This window comes from Leptodactylus fuscus, chromosome 8 (assembly GCF_031893055.1).
Source record: "Leptodactylus fuscus isolate aLepFus1 chromosome 8, aLepFus1.hap2, whole genome shotgun sequence".
NCBI classification, from domain to species: Eukaryota; Metazoa; Chordata; class Amphibia; order Anura; family Leptodactylidae; genus Leptodactylus; species Leptodactylus fuscus.
This window is the reverse complement of record NC_134272.1, coordinates 7636535-7656375: the sequence shown is the minus strand read 5'-3', so window position 1 is coordinate 7656375 and position 19841 is coordinate 7636535. Positions and strand designations below refer to the sequence as shown.

The following is a 19841-nucleotide window of genomic DNA, read 5'->3' as shown; positions in this document are numbered from 1 at the left end:
GTGGCGCTGTTTCTAGAAGACACATGGTATCCTAATATCAATCACCCACATACACTGTATGACAGACATGTTAGGGAATGTTTTGTGTACTACAGTGAAGTTACAACTGCGCATGTGTAAAGAATTTTTCCTACGTAAACCTGCGTAATGACGTAATTGACGCACACTTCTGGCATGAAGCCTCTTCCGCCTTTTTTTCTACGCTCCTGTTTGGGCCGTTACTAAGGGAAGGAAGTCACGTGGTACAGAGGAGGCGGGAGGGAGGGAATCACATGACGGGGCCCGGAGCGCAATGCTGAGAGAGAGAGAGAGCGAGCGGCGGGGAGAGAGTGCAGGTGAGCCGTGAGGTAGAAGAGCCCGCCGTGACGTCACCGTCTGGATTAACCTCTTCGTGACTGTGTGTGAGTATGCTAAAGAGGGAGGGGGGCGAGAGAAGGGGTTTAGGACGCTGCAAAGTTGACATGGCCAGAAGAAGGCTGCGGTGCACTGAGATGCGACGATCTGGTTGTGATAGAATCGCTGTGTCTATGGGCTCTGCTCGCTCGTGGTCGTAGCTCTTGAGCCTTGTTATTCACTGAGCCATTCGCAGCAATGGCGGAGGATGAGATGTGCAGTGGCATCTAGTATTGAGCTATGCCCTCTATGGTCTGTATTTTGTATTGCAATACCAGATACAGTCTGCAGACAGGAGTGGCGCTGTTTCTGGAAGAAAGTAGATTGTGGCACTGTATCTGGCATTGATTGGCACTGTACTGTAGATTGTCGTGTGTTGCCCTTTAAGGCTGGTGCCGCTGATTACAGAAAGTATTGCACCGCTTATCAGGTCTGTGGACTAGATTCGGTGACTTATTGGTGTAAATCCTTCACTGGTGCTTTCCGAAAAGTTGCTGTGACCCTGCTGCGGCTTGGATGAGTGGTTGTCAGGGCATGCTGGGAGTTGTAGTTTTGCAACAGCTGGAGAGCTGCAAGTTAAAACCCATTGCCCTTTTGGGGGTGGGGGGTAACTACTACTGTGATGATGACATTCTTTGCGATGTTCACATCTGCACCTCTGTGTCGTCTGTTCTGCTTTATTGGAGGCCAACGGTGCCCGACAGACCCCATTGATGGGTGCCGATGTGAGCCCAGCCTTACTCATGCACCCCTTACTCTTTTTACAGGGGTATTCCAGGATTAAACACCCCAATTTGTATTAACCTACCCCAACAAAGAACAAACTGGCCATATGATTCTAATGAACCATTCCTATGATATGCGAATCCGCCCTGCTATTGGGGTTCCCCATGAAAGACCATTAGGGGGACCCCGACTTCCTGATCACTAGTTAACCCGACAATCAGACACTTATTCCCTGTCCTGTGTATAAGGAATACATGCCCGGAACTGGACAACCCCTTTAAATACTGGATGGGTTATGAAGATGTTGGGGGTCCACTATTGGTGCCCCCACAGCCCAGCAGTGGGCGATCTGTATCACAAGCCGGTGATGTCATGTTTGTCCATCACATGTCCTTAAATATTACAATCCCGGGAAGACAAGACTTTAATATAAATTGTAGGGAGTTCCCCTTTAATATACCCACACCGTCTGTATACTGTACATGTGTGTAACAATCGCACCTCTCGCCTCTGCTATGTTTTTGGATGTCTCTCGGTCTCCTCATTTCCTGCCTATATGAATGAAGCCTTGTTAATGTGCAAAGGCTGTATAAATATGGAGCCGTCTTCTCGGGGTCCTCCGCCCACAGAGGGTTAGGACAGGTGGAACTGACTGTGACCGGGGAGAAGGAGGGACGTAAAAATGAAAAATCTTCTCTGATATTGCTTATGATCATTATTATTATTATTAGTTTGTATAATAATGAGCAATTTAAGTCTAAGGTGTAGCCCTAGGGGATAAGTGTCAATGGTGGCATAACCCCTTTAAATCTGCCTAGGTCAGGGGTAGGGAACCTTGGTCTCTCCAGCTGCTGTGAAACTACAACTCCCAGCATGCTCCATTCACTTCCATGGGAGTTCCAAGAACAGCAGAGACAGTATGCATGCTGGGAGTTGTAGTTTTGCACCAGCTGGAGAGCCGTGCAGGACCTACAATATCTATCCATAGGTGTCAGTGGACAATAATGGATTTCTCAGGACACCCTGCAGTGATTTGCTTTCCCTGGTGCTATTGGCCAGTCCCGGGCAAGGTCTCCTCCATCAGCCGACCCTCTTGTGCTGATCTTTGGAGGATCCTACAGTCAAAGCCATGACCCCGCAGGATATGAGTGGGTGGGTAGTGCTGTGTTATGGTGCGTGTGGGGTAATCCCGTTATTAATCATCCCTTACACCCAAAGTCATGACACAACCTACAGAGGAGCCGCAGAGCAGGTTGTGCGTCCGGATCTGTGGTCAATAATTACCTTCCGCTCTATGCGGTTTACTCATCTGTCTCCCCATCATTGGACTCTGTCATGTCATTGCTACAATTTCTTCCTAGTCACAAGGGAGGAATCGTAGGATGAGCATGACTGAGTAACTGGAGTAAATGCTCGATTTTAGGATTAGGTGTTTTCCAGATCTTGGACCTCGCCCCTTTACAAAATAACCCTCAGTTTCCTGCACCTCCACTTCTGGATCAGTGCTCCGTTATTGGTCACATCACCGGCCTGACCTGTCCTCTCTATGTACATGAATGTGGCAGGTTTGGCTTGTATGTGAGGATCCCCCAAGTCTCCTCCAGTGGTCCAACATTCCTGCTCCTTGGTACCCCAACCAGGCATCCAGCAGTAACTTACATCCCCCTCTTTATTGAGGACACGTGCACACTTGGCTAAACCAAGCATACATGTGTATAGGAGAGATTGTATGTACTCTATCTGAAATATCAGCAAGTCTGGACTATTTCGGCTCCCTTCTACCCACTACAGTGCAGCGCTGGCTACCAATATTTTTTCCCCAGTGCTGTTTGTGGGAGAAACTGGAAATAAAAATGTATCAAGGGTTAAAACGAGAACCCTGGGCTGGAAAACAGGGAAGTGGCCGAGGATGAAAGTTAGAACTCGCCCGCTGTGGTTAGTACAACCCCCTCCTTTCCATACCAATGAATTTTAGCTCCTGGTTCATGGGAAGTCGTCCTGTGAATGTGCCGACCTCAGCAGCTCGAGCCTGTCATGGCTGAGTTATTGGGAAGTTTCTAGCTGTTGACACAACCAGAAGTGCCAAATCATTTTGAAGGGTGCCTGTTCTATCTTAGACGTGTCAGAAGATTTCATAGGTGGGGTCGGGAAGCTGAGACCCCCAACAATGACTAAACCAAAAGCGCCCTGTTCCCCTTCATGGTTGCAGAACCAACAAAATGATGCAAAAATGGATGTGCACAAAGATCTGCCGCACGGGTGGGATAGTACCCCCCCCCCCCCCATCATTTTCATTAAAAAGGGATGGACCCAGGGATTTTTTTTTTTGTTTTTGTCACCCCTTCCTATATCGTCTATATAAAGTAATGCACCTTGCTCTTGTGACTTTACTATCTTGCTTCTGATGTTTATTTGCAGCCTACAAAGGGTTAACCATCTTTCACTTTCACCATTACCATTATCAGACTCTTGTATTACATGCTTGGCAATGACCTGATGCCTGCTGTTTGCAGAGTTTTCTTACATTGCAGTGTCCTGGTGTCCTTGCAGGGGTGAAGAGTCCTCCTGAATGCTCCATGATGGAGGTGACCCAGGGAAGTCCTCTGATGCTGCCCCACACCTTACAGGAGCTCTTGGGTCACGATACCGTGCAGGTGGAGCTCATTCCTGAGAAGAAAGGCTTGTTTCTTAAGCACGTGGAGTATGAGGTGTCAAGCCAGGTGAGAGGACGCTTGTTTCTTTCATGGTCATGGTAAGCGCTCGCGTACGGCTTTGCCAAACATGATATATTAGCTTGTCAATCCTATTATGGCTGGAGTCCCACCAGGAGATACATTTCAGCGTTTCTTATACATCTGGTTCTTTTAAACCTTATTGTAGTATAAAGGGTTACTCTCACCATTACTAGGTAATGTCCAAGACCCCGGCATAACAGATAGTGATGAAGTACTGCAACTCGATATCGGTATCCATTATGACTGGGTCTTGGACACCCCCATTACAGTGATGACCTATTACTATCATGTTCCCTTACGTTCTGGGAACCCCCCAAATCCTAAACATGAGGTGAGTGTAGTGTCTGTTTAGTGCTATGTCCTCTTCATTGCTTTCCCTGCACTGGGGTGCCCTGACTGTGTAGGGATCTGTAGCTGGTTCCATGTTCTTAAAGGGATCCTATCATTGGATAACCTTTTTTTTATGTCTAACACATAGAATAGCCTTAAGAAAGTCTATTCTTCTCCTACCTTTAGATGTCTTCTCCGCGCCGCCGTTCGGTAGAAATCTGGGTTTTCTTAAGTATGCAAATGAGTTCTCTCGCAGCACTGGGGGCGGTTCCCAATGCTGCGAGAGACCTCTCCAGCGACGCCTCCATCTTCTTCCGTCCTGGGTTTCAATCTTCTAGCTCTCGGGCAGAGCCGACTGTGCATGCCCAGGCCACAAAAAAATGGCCGCTTACTGAGTAAGCTGTGTAAGCGGCCATTTTCTTGTGTCCACGGGCATACGCAGTCACATTTCTACCGAACGGTGACGCGGAGAAGACATCTAAAGGTAGGAGAAGAATAGACTTTCTTAAGACTATTCCTACGTGTTAGTCAGGAAAAAAGGGTATCCCATGATAGGACTCCTTTAAATGGAGATCTGCTGCAATACCATACTAGCCCATGAGTGAGGGTGGCGCTGTTGATCCAGCATGTTTACAGATTGTGATGGTCACTACAGCAGCTTCTTTCAACCTTAACCTTTTTTTGGTCTCTTTGCAGTTCTTTAAGTCTTCCGTGTACAGAAGATACAACGACTTTGTCACGTTCCAGGAGACGCTGTTACAGAAGTACCCGTACCGGATGGTGCCGGCGCTGCCACCTAAAAGAATGCTGGGAGGTATCGCTATTTGTTCTATTTCCTGGGTGTGTGTTCTTGTTACATGTAGGGCTCGCTAACGTTCCTGTACCACTCCCAGGGGGCACCAGTATCCTGTATAGTCAGGCCGGGTTCCAAAAAAGCAGCCTATGCAAATCTTACTGTGCTTGACTGAAGTGCAGATAGGCTGGGTTTAGTTTCTTGAATCTCCCCCTTACTCCTTGGGGGTTTTTTAATAGGGGATTCCAAAAATTTTAGAGGCCGTTGTACAATAGAACATGTTACAAACACAAAGCTGTTTTATCGGCTCGTAGCTAGGACGTTGTATATAACTATATACAGGAGTCGCGGCTTTCCCGGACTTGGGGTTAGGCTAGGTTGACATCTGTATTGGGCGTCTGTTCTTGTGGTCCATCGGAGGATCAGAAGAATGGAAAAATGGACCAAAAAATTTGTTTTTTTTGTTTTTGTATTCTTTCACAGAATCGGCCAAGGAATCTGCAGTAAGATTGGTCAGGGCGCTTATTTTCTTTGCCTTCCCTTACAGTCTTTGCCTCATATTCTATAGCAGGCAAATTCAGGATGGGATTTGGCGCTGATTTTGAAGCGGAATCCACCTTTATATTGGCTCCTAACTACATTGTGTGAACATGCCCTTAGATAGTATAACCGTTGTAGTGATAGGTGAGCGGGGGAATAGCTCTGAACTGTGAGACTACAAAGTACATTGACTGAATGGTCAGCCATTACTGCTCTCTTGTAATTGTTTAACTCTCTTGTTGTTGTAGGAATGTATAAGTGGGTGAGACAAGTGGAAAACATGGGCTGCATTTTATTGAAAAATTCTTGCCACTATTGTGCACTGATATCGCAGCTCAACTGTGGCTGCAGTTAAAGGGATCCTATCATTGGATTCCTTTTTTTTTTTTCCCTAACACAGAAATAGCTTTAAGAAAGTCTATTCTTCTTCTACTTTTAGACGTCTTCTCTGCGCCGCTGTTTGGTAGAAATCCCGGTATTTGTCAATATGCAAATGAATTCTCCTGTAGCACTGGGGGCAGGCTGCAACGCTGAAACAGCACTGGGGGAGTTCCCAATGCTGCGAGAGAACTCTCCAGCGCCGCCTCCATCTTCTTCTGGAACGGCCTCTCCCTGCTTCTTCTTCCATCCTGGGTTTCAATCTTCTAGGCCTCGGGCAGAGCCGACTGCGCCAGAAAAATGGCCGCTTACTCAGTAAGCTGTATAAGCAGCCATTTTCTTGTGGCCTGGGCATGCGCAGTCGGCTCTGCCCGAGGCCTATAAGATTGAGAACCAGGACGGAAGAAGACACAAGGAGAGGCCATTCCAGAAGAAGATGGAGGCCGTGCTGGAGAGTTCTCTCGCCCCATTGGGGACGCCCTCAGTGCTGTTTGATCGCTGGGTCTCGCCCCCAGTGCTGCGAGCGAACTCATTTGCATACAGACGAAAACCGGGAATTCTACCGAATGGTGGCACGGAGAAGACATCTAAAGGGAGGAGAAGAATAGGCTTTCTTAAGGCTATTCCTACGTGATACGCACAAAAAATTGTATTTTAATGATAGGATGCTTTTAAGGAAAAAAAAAAAATCAACCTATATACTTGCCTATTGCTTGTCTTAGCGGACTCCTCCCTGGTGCACCCGGCACAGCTCTTCAGTGTACGTGACTGCTTTACTGCGCAGGTGCTGGAGGTATTGGGGCATGTGCAGCACTCCTATTATGGGTTGTATGCGATAAAACAACCCCTTTAAGGTTAGGTGCACATCTACATAGGATACAGAAAAGTCCTTGACAGAGTCCATAGTCTGCAGCCATGCTAAGGAACCTTTGGCTCTCCAGCTGCTGTGAAACTACAACTCCCAGCATGCTCCATTCACTACCATGAGAGTTCCAAGAACAGCAGAGACAGTATGCATGCTGGGAGTTGTAGTTTTGCAACAGTTGGAGAGCCGTACGTTCCCTACCCCCGGTCTACAGGGTCTGTAAGTAACCGTGCCCAATCCTGATACTGTATACAAGAATGAAAGTTCACAACGCGTTTTCCTCCAGCCTGGTGCAGACCTCCATATAAGAGCAGGCTTGTCATGTATTACACTCCTCATAATAGTAGAAACTTGTCAAGCGCAGCCTCCACTTATTTTTTCAAAGCAGCGCCCGGAGTGACACGGTGTCATATCTGCGCTCCTTTCCATGACATGAAGCCCTTTGAGAAGAGTAGAAGTTCTTTTGGATTTGTTAGGCGGGATATGAAGTGTATTATGAGACGGGCGGTGATGGGACCGTCACAGTCGCTGCGTCTCGTCCTTTGATCAGGGCTGATGCCAAGGCAGATACTTGTAAAGTGCTAAATTATCGCCGCCTCATAAGAGATAACCGTTTACTTTCTAGCACTTCAAGGGAGAAAGCCAAATTCTTAGATGATTCCTGTTCGGAGGATCACAGCCACTTCATTAGCGGAAATGGGATTTAACCCTTTGGTCTTGTATCGTGAAGGAAAGGGCGGCCGCTTGTCGGGAAAGGAAACGATTTATTGTTTAAATCATATTTTTATATTACACATATTTTATGATTTTATGGTATTTTTAATATGATCTGTATTTAAAAAAAAATCCTGCAATTTCCACTCTTACCACTAAGCCTAAAATAATTTATTTCCTGTTTCCTGAAGATGGGCCATAGACACAAGGCTGATGCTGGAATGGAGCCGGTAAAATCAGGGGCCGTCTAGTATGTGACTGTTAGGATGAGGCACCGCTTACTGTTTCCACATAAACCAGCAGGGTTAGGGGTGCATGTAGTGGGGGGCATAGTCAGCCTCTACTTCAACAATCGAAAGCCTAAACATTTGGAGGATTCGCCTGCCAGCCCCTCATGGCTAACACACTCAGAGCCAACAAAGCGCCTCCTACTGGACCGTCCGAACACCTGATTTAAACCGCTTCATTCTAGAGTCAACCATAGACACAATGGTCTAGTCATACATGATTGCTGTGATCATCCGTGTGCTGAGAGTGAGGTAACTTCTGCAAAGAAATCTCCTATAGAAGACAGAAAGTCTCAGCCTATTATTTGGCTTGGTGGTCAGAGTCAGAACTGCATAATTGCATAACTTGCCCGATTCTTCACATTTCTAAAACCGCAAGTAATTATAGGGGGATTTTTGCACAGAAAAAGAAAAAAATGCATAAAAGGGGAACTTAGAGCCGGGGGGATTTTCAGGAACTTAACCTTTTATGAGTTAAAACTAAAATTTCTAGTTTTTTGGAAGTCTAACATTAGAAAGTGACATGGCTGCTTTATTCCAGAGACAGCGCCACATCTGGCCAGTGGTTGTTTATGGTATTGCAGCGCAACTCTATTGAAGTGAATGTGACTGCACTGTAATACCAGACTCTGCCTGCGACAGGGTGTGGCGCTGTTTTGGGAAGAAAGCGTTCAGGTTTTTTTTTTTTGTGTCTTGTGCAATATCGAGCTGATCTGCAATACCATGCACAGTCCTAAATGAGAGGAACGTGTGGTGGCGCCACTAAGGATATGATCAGGAGCTTTCCAGCAAATACACATGCATGTAATGGTGGATCAAGGCGCGTTGCCAAGTCATGTGACCAAAATTGTGTTAACCCTTTACACAAACTTAATGCATTACCATCTGCTATGATAGAGGATCAGTCACCCCATATGGCCAATAATAGACATACTGACATATCTCATGTGTAGATAAGACATTCACACAAACGCAGTCATGTGATGCTTCAAGATTTCCGTATCTCGCAGTCTACACTGCTAAATATTCATCAGAAATGGAGCGTCATAACTTGTAATAAATGGGGACCCTTCGTATATCTCACTGGAGGAGTCTCTGGTCCCCATTCATGTAATATCCAGAGGTTGGGGGGGGGTGGTGGGTGGTTTATCCGCTTTCTAAGATTGATAGGCTAGGATAGGCCATCAACATTAAATCTGTAGGGGTCTGACACCCGAGACCCCAGCAGAAAAGCGCGTTACTCGTTCGCTGTACACACTCTAGTGGTGAGTGCAGGTACTGCAGCGTTGCCCCATAGACAATGAGACAGTTTGTACGGCGAGTGAGTATCGTGGGCCTGGGTACTGGGGATCCCGGGTGTCGGACCCCCGCACATCTAATATTGATGGCCTGATAAGCCATCAATCAGCGAAACCGGATGACCCCTTTAAGTGTTATACATATGGTTCATAGGAGTCTTCTTTTTTCTTTTCTCAGCTGACCGTGAGTTTATAGAATCTCGGAGAAGGGCGTTAAAGAGGTTCGTCAATTTAGTCGCGAGGCACCCCTCATTCTGGGATGATGTCCTGGTGAATATATTCCTGTCCTATAATGGCCAGGTGAGTGTGTGTGTATACAAGTAATCTTTAGCTGGGGCTGCAGCCTCTTCACTGCTTACCAAGCACAGCGCCATACTTTGTATAGTGGCCGTGCATGGTACTGCAGCTCAGTCACATTTATTTACATGGCGGCTTTGGCTGTGACTCCTTCACTTATGTTATTGTGCAGTTACATGGTGATCTAACTGTGCCGTGACTGAAGCAATATTCCCTGCTTTTGGTACTAGAAGTTGTGGCTGCGGCATCCTCAGGCTCACAGTGCGACTCCATTCAATAACATGCGTGAAGGAGTTGCAGGGGACGAAGCAATCTTAAGTCGTGTGTCAGGAGCCGCAGCAGCGATCGCAATTTTCAAGGAGGGCTCCAAATGTACCCTCTGACTGAGGTGTGGGTTTTTTTGGGGTTGCATTATGTCGTGTTTCTCTCTCTTTATTTCAGGATGTGCAAAATAAATTGCGGGAATCCATCCGTGGGGTGGGAGATGAATATATGACAACTACATTTGCTGCACAGGCCAAGGTATGTCATCTTAGGCTCATAGTAGCACGTTCATCTCCAGGTCTTCACTTCAGAAGGGGCAGGATTAGGGCAGCACGGTGGCTCAGTGGTTAGCACTGCAGCGCTGGAGTCCTGGGTTCGAATCCTGCCAAGGACAACATCTGCAAGGAGTTTGTATGTTCTCCCCGTGTTTGCGTGGGTTTCCTTCCACACTCCAAAGACATACTGATAGGGAAAAAATAAAAAAAAAAGTGGCAGGATTAAGCCCTAAGAGGTATGTCCAGCAACGGTCTGAAGAAGGTTTACGTTTAGAAGGGGTAAAAATATTGATGTTGTATCTTAAAGATAGGTCACCAATATCCAATGAGTGGGATCTGACACCAGACACCCCATAGTACTGAAGAATCCCTTGATGGGGTAATATAGTTTGTACAACCCATGGCCATATATATATCCATGGATCATCTTGGTGCGCCCTGTTCTTTGCAGGCTTTGGAGATATTAGATTCCTGTTAGATTCGCTCACACATACCTATGCCATATACCGAGGTGCACAGCACACCTCTGTGACAGGAACCTGCAGTGTAGGACCCTATAACACCTTACTATGGCTAACATACACATTAGAGAGACCAACCCTAAGACAAGTAGCATTTGTTAGCGGCCTCTGCACACGAGCTGTATAGATGGGACTGAGCAGAGGCCACGGATGCAGTGAAAGTATTTTTCTGACTCGCATATCATCATGTTTTCTACATCTCCTTCTTTCCTGTGTTTCTGCTTGGCTCAGGATTTCCTCCCCGCTGATATCCAGGTTCAGTTTGCTGCCAGCAGAGAGCTGATCAGGAATATCTTCAACAGTTTCTACAAGCTGCGGGATCGCGCAGAGAGGATGGCGACGCGGGCCATTGATAATGCCACGGACTTACTGAGCTTTGGAAAAGAACTAAGGTACAGCAGACCAACGTAAGAGATATCATTCAATCTAGTGTAGGGGCGAGGACACGGCCAGCTCTGGTGCACGTCATTGGTGAGGCCGATAATGAACTGGTCTCACTGCTCAGAAGTCATCGCTGGTACCTGCAGCTGCCACTAGGGGGTGTCTCTAGAATTCAGTGCTACTAGGATCAATCTGTAGTTAGCGCCTCCTGCTGGTGGCTGCTAGAATTACCATATATTAGACAGTTCTATGTCCCCTATAGAAATATATAGCAAAATAATTCCCTATATATCACACAGCTCAGCTTCTCTCCTCTATCATATACCCCTATATATCACACAGCTCAGCTTCTCTCCTCTATCATATACCCCTATATATCACACAGCTCAGCTTCTCTCCTCTATCCTATACCCCTATATATCACACAGCTCAGCTTCTCTCCTCTATCCTATACCCCTATATATCACACAGCTCAGCTTCTCCCCTCTATCATATAACCCTATATATCACACAGCTCAGCTTCTCTCCTCTATCATATACCCCTATATATCACACAGCTCAGCTTCTCTCCTCTATCATATACCCCTATATATCACAGAGCTCAGCTTCTCTCCTCTATCATATAACCCTATATATCACACAGCTCAGCTTCTCTCCTATCCTATACCCCTATATATCACACAGCTCAGCTTCTCTCCTCTATCCTATACCCCTATATATCACACAGCTCAGCTTCTCCCCTCTATCATATAACCCTATATATCACACAGCTCAGCTTCTCTCCTATCCTATACCCCTATATATCACACAGCTCAGCTTCTCTCCTCTATCCTATACCCCTATATATCACACAGCTCAGCTTCTCTCCTCTATCATATAACCCTATATATCACAGAGCTCAGCTTCTCTCCTCTATCATATACCCCTATATATCACACAGCTCAGCTTCTCTCCTCTATCATATAACCCTATATATCACACAGCTCAGCTCCTCTCCTCTATCCTATACCCCTATATATCACACAGCTCAGCTTCTCTCCTCTATCCTATACCCCTATATATCACACAGCTCAGCTTCTCTCCTCTATCCTATACCCCTATATATCACACAGCTCAGCTTCTCTCCTCTATCCTATACCCCTATATATCACACAGCTCAGCTTCTCTCCTCTTTCCTATCACCTATATATCACACAGCTCAGCTTTTCTCCTCTATCCTATACTCCTATATATCACACAGCTCAGCTTTTCTCCTCTATCCTATACTCCTATATATCACAAAGCTCAGCTTCTCTCCTCTATCCTATACTCCTATATATCACACAGCTCAGCTTCTCTCCTCTATCCTATACCCCTATATATCACACAGCTCAGCTTCTCTCCTCTATCATATACCCCTATATATCACAGAGCTCAGCTTCTCTCCTCTATCCTATACCCCTATATATCACACAGCTCAGCTTCTCTCCTCTATCCTATACTCCTATATATCACACAGCTCAGCTTCTCTCCTCTATCCTATACCCCTATATATCACACAGCTCAGCTTTTCTCCTCTATCCTATACTCCTATATATCACACAGCTCAGCTTCTCTCCTCTATCCTATACCCCTATATATCACACAGCTCAGCTTTTCTCCTCTATCCTATACTCCTATATATCACACAGCTCAGCTTTTCTCCTCTATCCTATACTCCTATATATCACACAGCTCAGCTTCTCTCCTCTATCCTATACCCCTATATATCACACAGCTCAGCTTCTACTATAATAATCTCACATTTCTCGCTGCTTCAGATAAGGGAAGCTTCCTAGGCCGTCCTGTGGTCAGGCAATCACCATGTCGGCTCTCCATGTCCTGGTCACTGTCACCTTTCTCTCACTTGTCACAGTTTTGCATTTTATCATGACATTGATTTGCTGAAATTGTTCATCTGTACATTATATCGGCTAAATTGTAATGGCCGATGTATCTGTAATAATAACTCTCCCAAGCTTCTCTTCCTCTGTAGTGCCCTGGGCTCTGACACGACTCCTCTGCCACCCTGGGCCGCCCACAGCTCTTGGAGTGCATTAAAGCAGGCCCTTAAAGGGCTCTCTGTGGAGTTCACCATACTCGCTGACAAGGCGGCACAGCAGGTACATGGAACTTGTTTTTTAGCTATTATTTTAGGTATTTTACATACTTTACCAGCAGTCAGCAACGTTCAGCATTCCAGCTGTTGTGAAACTACATCTCCCAGCATGCATAGCTGCTTTGCTGATGGAACTGAATATAGTATCCTAGAGGTTGTTCTGAAGTTTACTGGCCTATATACTATACTAATTCCTAGTAAACTACTTACAGACCCGCCTTTGCGATCACTGTTCACACTGCTATGGGAGATGCCATGATGCATCCCCATTTTTGGCCCCACCTTCACTTGACCGTCAAGGGCCGGGAACTGCATGAGCTGCCGGGGCCCCCCTGCTGATCCTGAGAATAAGAGATGCAAATCTGTATCAGTGCTGCAACCATTTAATTCTTGGGATCCGTGGGGGCCTCATAGGTCAGACTCCCATTGGTTATAAAGTGATGGCATATCCTGGCAAAATACACCACTTGATAAATTGGGTAGGCCCCTTAAACTTATGTTTTTTTGTTTTTTTTTCATTTTTAGGGTAAACAAGAAGAAATCGATGTTGTCGAAAAGTTGAATCTCTTCCTGGATCTTCTTCAGTCCTACAAGGTTAGTGACGCCAGCCTGCCAGTGCACTACATGTCCTCAGCCGACACTGGATCTTATGTACAGTATAAGACATGAGCTGCTTGGTTTGTGCAGGATCTGTGCGAACGGCACGAGAGGGGAGTGTTACACAAGCACCAGAAGGCCTTACACAAGTACAGCCTTATGAAGAGGCAGATGATGAGCGCCACCGTGCAGAATAAGGAGGCGGAGTCTGTGGAGCAGCTGGAGTCTCGCATTGTCGAGGTACGCTTATATAACGGGGTCCCTCCTAAAACATGCAACATTGTATTTGTGACATTAGACTGTTGCACCAGGATCACTGCTCATTGGCGCGCCCGGTGAGTAATGCACGTTATGAGGTGCGGTTCTTGCTCGCCGGATCAGTGCAACAAAATGGTTATTTTAATACTGCCCCCTAGTGATAGGAACAGGGAGTGGTTGTGTGTTCTGTGTGACCAGGAGCATACTGATCTTTTCATTATTTCAGGCAGCCTTTTACAATTTTCTTAACCTTCTGTTCACTCCTATTTTTTTTCTTTTACAGCAAGAGAATGCCATCATGGTCATGGAGTTAAGGAATTACTTTTCCTTGTTTTGTTTGCACCAAGAAACCCAGCTTATCCACATCTATCTGCCCCTCACCTCCCACATCCTGGGGGCATTTGTGAATTCTCAGATCCAGGGACACAAGGAGGTAAGCCGTGTCCTGATATCATTTTCTCTTGTCTTCAAAAGGTGCCACTTCTGTCCATAGGTCATGTCTGGTATTGCAGCTCAGCCCCATTAAAGTGAATGGGACTTGACTGCAATAACCATACGCAATACTGCAATAACTGCACTTCCAGTGGGTGGCACTGTTTTTTTTTCTAGGTTTATTGTCTGATGATCTATCCCAAAGATAGGTTATCAACTGCAGATCAATCCCTGGTCTGATATCTGGGACACTAGACGATCATCTGTTTGAAGCAACTGTACAATTGCAGACTCTTCCCAGAAAACCAAGTACAGTGCAGTACATTGATATAGCAGTTGCACTTGGTATTGCAGATCAGGACATTCACTTGAATGGGACTGAGCTGCGAACAGGCTGTTTGACAGATGAACATGACATCACATGGCCTGTAAATCTGATGAACCACCGCTGCTGCTGCTTTTAACATCTGATCTGCAGGATTCCCGGGTGGTTTACCCCACTGATCTTCAATTGATGACCTATCCAAAGGACAGAACAGCCAGAATACCCCTTTAAAGGCTGCAGCCATGTTTTCTAACCCTATAGAACCTAGATTACCCCTCATGGCTATACCTGCTTTGTTTCTTTGCAGATGAACCAAGTCTGGAATGAACTGAAGCCAAAGCTGAATTGTCTGTTTGTCGGGTCCTCCAGCCTGACCACCCCACCGCTGTCCCCAGAGGAGAGACACTTCTTTTCTCGCTAGTATAAGTACCTGTGTGATTTCTATAAACTGGACTTTGGGACCACGATACGTTTGTCTTAAGGCAATACCATGCACATATCTATAGTAAACACTAGCGCAGGATATCGACGGTTAAATGCGAGACGCACTTAAGTAATTCCAACTCACACATGCGATGTCGCGCTTAAAGGGGATCTCCAGTGTCGTAAAACACATGAAACGTTAATGGGTTAATGCGTCTTTCTAAAAAATGCAGCAGGTTTGATGTTTGGACCAAGTTTTTGGAACCAAACATTGAGTTTGGACCCCGCGGCCCTATTACCTGTAGTATGATGACCCCAGCGAGAGGTTGACTTGGTGAGTCTTATGGAACTTCTATTTCATTGTGCACAGGTTCACACTTGCATTGGTCTCTCCATTGTTCGGGTCCACATGGCGACCCAAGCGATGGAAAATCCTTACCTGCGGACGCCATGGACTATAATGGGGTCTGCCGGGTTTTTGCCATTTTTATACTGAAACAATCAAAGAGAAAAATCGACTTTATCGACGTCAGCTGCCATTTTGTCATGTTGTGGGGAATGAAGTGTATTGAATCCTCAGCCGTAATCTACATTTGCGCTTGCTCTTGGGTTGCCATGCTAGCGGCAGACTAGTTCTGCTGTACATGGCCTTCCCGTCATGTGACTGACACTTTTGAGTCACATGACCAAAGTAAATTTTTTTTCTTTTCTTGCAGATTCCATTTCTGCTACCATAGCAAGCAGGAAATAATGATTCCTGTTATAGTAGCCATGCGAGCGGGATAGTTCAGTACGGTATCATCCAACTCCATGTATAACACCCTGATATACGTATACGTGTGTGATTTATAAACCTTGGAAGGCAAGACCTACAGGAAGAATCCACTGCCTTTTTATATTTGAGCTCTATATGTAGATTAGTTGCAGAAGTGTTACTATAATGCAATCTATAAGAAGAGATATAATATGATTTATTGCAAATGCTTATAACCTATATGGAAATCCTTATGCTGGAAACGCGATGTGATGGCTTTACATTGCACTTAGTATTAGGCTCTTATCATAACAGCGTTGTGTGTGCACTAATAAGGGTTAAATCTCACTGTATGGAATCTATTCCAGTGTTAGTTGATCACAATATATCCTCCGCCTGTTCTATTCTATAGTCATATGGGGGAGGAATGACCAGAGCAGTCGTCATCACCCCCCCATGTTGTTTGTATTGGCCCATGTATAAGGCGGCGATCAATGTGTTATTTGCAGCAGTTGCCACTTGTCTTCTATATATCCGGGCCCTAACCTGCCATATACATGATGCTTCTCTTGGGACGAGATATCGATGATGAGTGAACCAATCAGCATGAGCTATGCCGCTTCTATTCCATCATGTGACTAGTTGTAGTCATGTGGATGATGAGCAGATAGGGATATATATGTAGCACCTTAGAATTTTGCAAGTCTGCTGCAACTTTCCAGGGGTCAGGGATTTAATACAGTATATAACTTGCAATATTACCAGCCGCCAGCAGAAACGCTGTTCATCCTATCCCCAGAGCGTTATATGCAATGTGCAATTAAATTAGTGGTGTACAGGATTAGAAAAACATGACTTGTCCCAAATACAGCGCCACCTGTATCCTGAGGTTGTGTGCGGTATTGCACAACTCCATTCAGAAGAGCTGTTTGACTAATCTTGTATATCCTAAAGAGGGTTACCAGCCCCAAATTGAGTTTTTATACCGATGATCTGCCCATAGGACCCTACAGATCAGCTGTTGCAGTATCCTCTGGGTGCCAAAAGATGTTAGATGGCAGCGCCTGCAGCACTTCTCGAATTCAAGTAATAGGAGAGGCGCTGCAGTTACTTGGAGGTATTGCAATAGGAGAGGCGTGCAGTTCCCTGGAGGTATTGCTTTGCAGTGGACGGGGAGGCTGCACCACTCCCATTATCCGAATAGGAGCAGTTTCTGACAACTGGGGCTGCTACAACCGCTGATATTTGCAGGGTCTGGGTGTCGGACCGCGACAGATCATACACTAATGACCTATCCTGTGGGAAAACTCAATATGGGGCTGGAAAACCCTAAAATTCTGCATTTTGTGTTCTGTTACAGCTTCAGTATTACCTCGATGTGTCCTTGTATTTCCGGTCTATGTCTGGAACCCTTGCACAATTGAACAGGTGTTTATACTTTTGCAACCAAGTTTTTGCTAAAATGTCTCTATAATGGAGCCTCTGTACTATAGTCACTGTATACAGTGTGTCCTTGGTTACACTGCATATACACTGTGTAGTCAGGCCCTGCAGTCTCTTCTGCATCGACGCTGCCTCTTGCCCAAGGGTCTGCATGTAGTCTGTAACAATGGAGACCTATAGTTCTGTATAAGAGTGGTATACACGAAACGGAATCATTGGAGACGTGCACATGAAAGATTGCAAAAGTATACACACCACTAGTCCTATTTATAGGTATTGGCCTTTATAAGCGATTGACTTGAACCTGAGGATTTTAGCGGCAGCTATAACAATATATCTAAGTTACCAAAAACGTAATTGTGCCTTATATAAAACTAACGAGAGGGGAAAAGAAAGTGACGCGAGGGGTTAAATAATTCAGTGTTAGGTTCTCTATAAGAGACAGCAGCAGGTCTAGTATTATATTGTAATGGCCGTTCCTTCCCCAGCTCATTGCTTTACATTGGCTCAATCATATTGTCACCTTCCTATGGCTCAAAATAGCTTATTACCCCCATAGGTAACATTGGGGTTCTCCCACAATTCACTCCATAGGTAACATTGGGGTTCTCCCACAATTCACCCCATAGGTAACATTGGGATCTTCCCACAATTCACTCCATAGGTAACATTGGGGTTCTCCCACAATTCACTCCATAGGTAACATTGGGGTATCCCACAATTCACCCCATGGGTAACATTGGTGGTTCTCCCACAACTCACCCCATGGGTAACATTGGGGTTCTCCCACAATTCACCCCATGGGTAACATTGGTGGTTCTCCCACAATTCACTTCATAGGTAACACTGGGGTTCTCCCACAACTCACCCCATAGGTAACACTGGGGTTCTCCCACAATTCACTCCATAGGTAACACTGGGGTTCTCCCACAATTCACCCCGTAGGTAACATTGGGGTTCTCCCACAATTCACCCCGTAGGTAACATTGGGGTATCCCACAATTCACTCCGTAGGTAACATTGGGGTATCCCACAATTCACTCCATGGGTAACATTGGTGGTTCTCCCACAACTCACCCCGTAGGTAACATTGGGGTTCTCTCACAATTCACCCCGTAGGTAGCATTGGGGTATCCCACAATTCACTCCGTAGGTAACATTGGGGTTCTCCCACAATTCACCCCGTAGGTAACATTGGGGTATCCCACAATTCACTCCATGGGTAACATTGGTGGTTCTCCCACAACTCACCCCATGGGTAACATTGGTGGTTCTCCCACAACTCACCCCATGGGTAACATTGGTGGTTCTCCCACAATTCACCCCGTAGGTAACATTGGGGTATCCCACAATTCACTCCGTAGGTAACATTGGGGTTCTCCCACAATTCACCCTCGGCAGTATTTCATTTCTAAATGGTCTTTGTGGCTGAACCCTATATAGATGTATACAGTGGCATCGTATAGCGGTTCGGGGTCCGGATCTACTCCCATCATGGGGCGAGAAGATGACCCTGGGATTAGTATCATCCTCACGACCAGGAGGAATCCAGGACACATTTATGTAATGGAAAGGGGAACGATCGAGCCAAACTTGTAAGTGCCTCCGTATATAGGCCTCATAGGTCCGTATTTATTATATACCCTTAGGGTGCATGCACATTACGTAACGCCGGGCGTGTATGAGAGCCGTACACGCCGGCGTTACAGCAGGGCTGCCGAACACTTCCCATTCACTTCAATGGGAGCGCTCGTAAACGCCGCTGTTACGAGCGCTCCCATTGAAGTGAATGGGAAGTGTTCGGCAGTCTGCTGTAATGCCGGCATGTACGGCTCTCATACACGCCCGGCGTTACTCAGTGTGCATGCACCCTTATAGTTATCTGGAGAAAATCGCTATATGTGCCTTAAACCGAAATATTTGTTATAGGAAAGTAAAATAAATAGTCTGGGATTAGAAACAGCGCCACTCTCGCCTATAGGCCAGTTCTGGTATTGCAGCTCATTCAACACCAGACCTAGTCCATAGGCAAGAGTGGCGCCATTGTTTGGGAGCTCGTACAGACCCTTGTGCCTAATCCTGGACAAACCCTATACTGGATATTTGTCTATATCTATTGTCAGGGACGATCTATATAAAGTAGCAGATCTATATCATGATTTATATTCTGGATTCTACAGTATTTATAGAGCAGATAGACGTGCCTTATTATGAAGGAGACTTCTCGCAGCCCGGCACGTTCACTTCAGACGCGGCGCAGGATCCGCAAGATTTTTCTTGCATTTGCTTGTTACATTCCAAAGAGGGAAATCTATAAATGTGCCGGGCTTATATAAGCTAATGGAATATTTCTGTATATAAAATATTTGTAAGAAATGCCTATATAAAGGATATTTAATAAAATATGAAAATTCTGCGCGTCGTGGATTGTTTCAGTCTTTTATAGGAAGATGGGTCGGATTTACTGCAAAGGTCAATGCAAAAGTCATGCCAAATATTGCTGATTTACAGTTCTCTTCCTTCCCTTCACGTAAGTAATTGACAAAAATAAACAATTAACCCTTCTATTTCTGAAAACAGTTTCCACGCAGCGGCCTAAAACTTTTGCACAATATGGTGTTATCCGTTTATTGTAGTCAATCATAAAATAGCAGAAACAATAACGTGAACGGTGA

At 45.6% G+C, this 19841-nt stretch overlaps 1 protein-coding gene across 1 annotated transcript; it reads left to right on the top strand.

The window, feature by feature from the left end:
- Positions 1 to 289: 289 nt before the first annotated feature.
- Positions 290 to 18874, top strand: SNX8 (sorting nexin 8). The gene is made up of 11 exons (XM_075283768.1): positions 290 to 401; positions 3670 to 3839; positions 4881 to 4998; positions 9238 to 9359; positions 9798 to 9878; positions 10648 to 10808; positions 12812 to 12938; positions 13460 to 13528; positions 13622 to 13771; positions 14073 to 14222; positions 14854 to 18874. Exons 2-11 carry the CDS (start codon positions 3696 to 3698, stop codon positions 14965 to 14967), a joined length of 1236 nt encoding a protein of 411 aa, XP_075139869.1. The 5' UTR covers positions 290 to 401; positions 3670 to 3695; the 3' UTR covers positions 14968 to 18874.
- Positions 18875 to 19841: the final 967 nt, after the last annotated feature.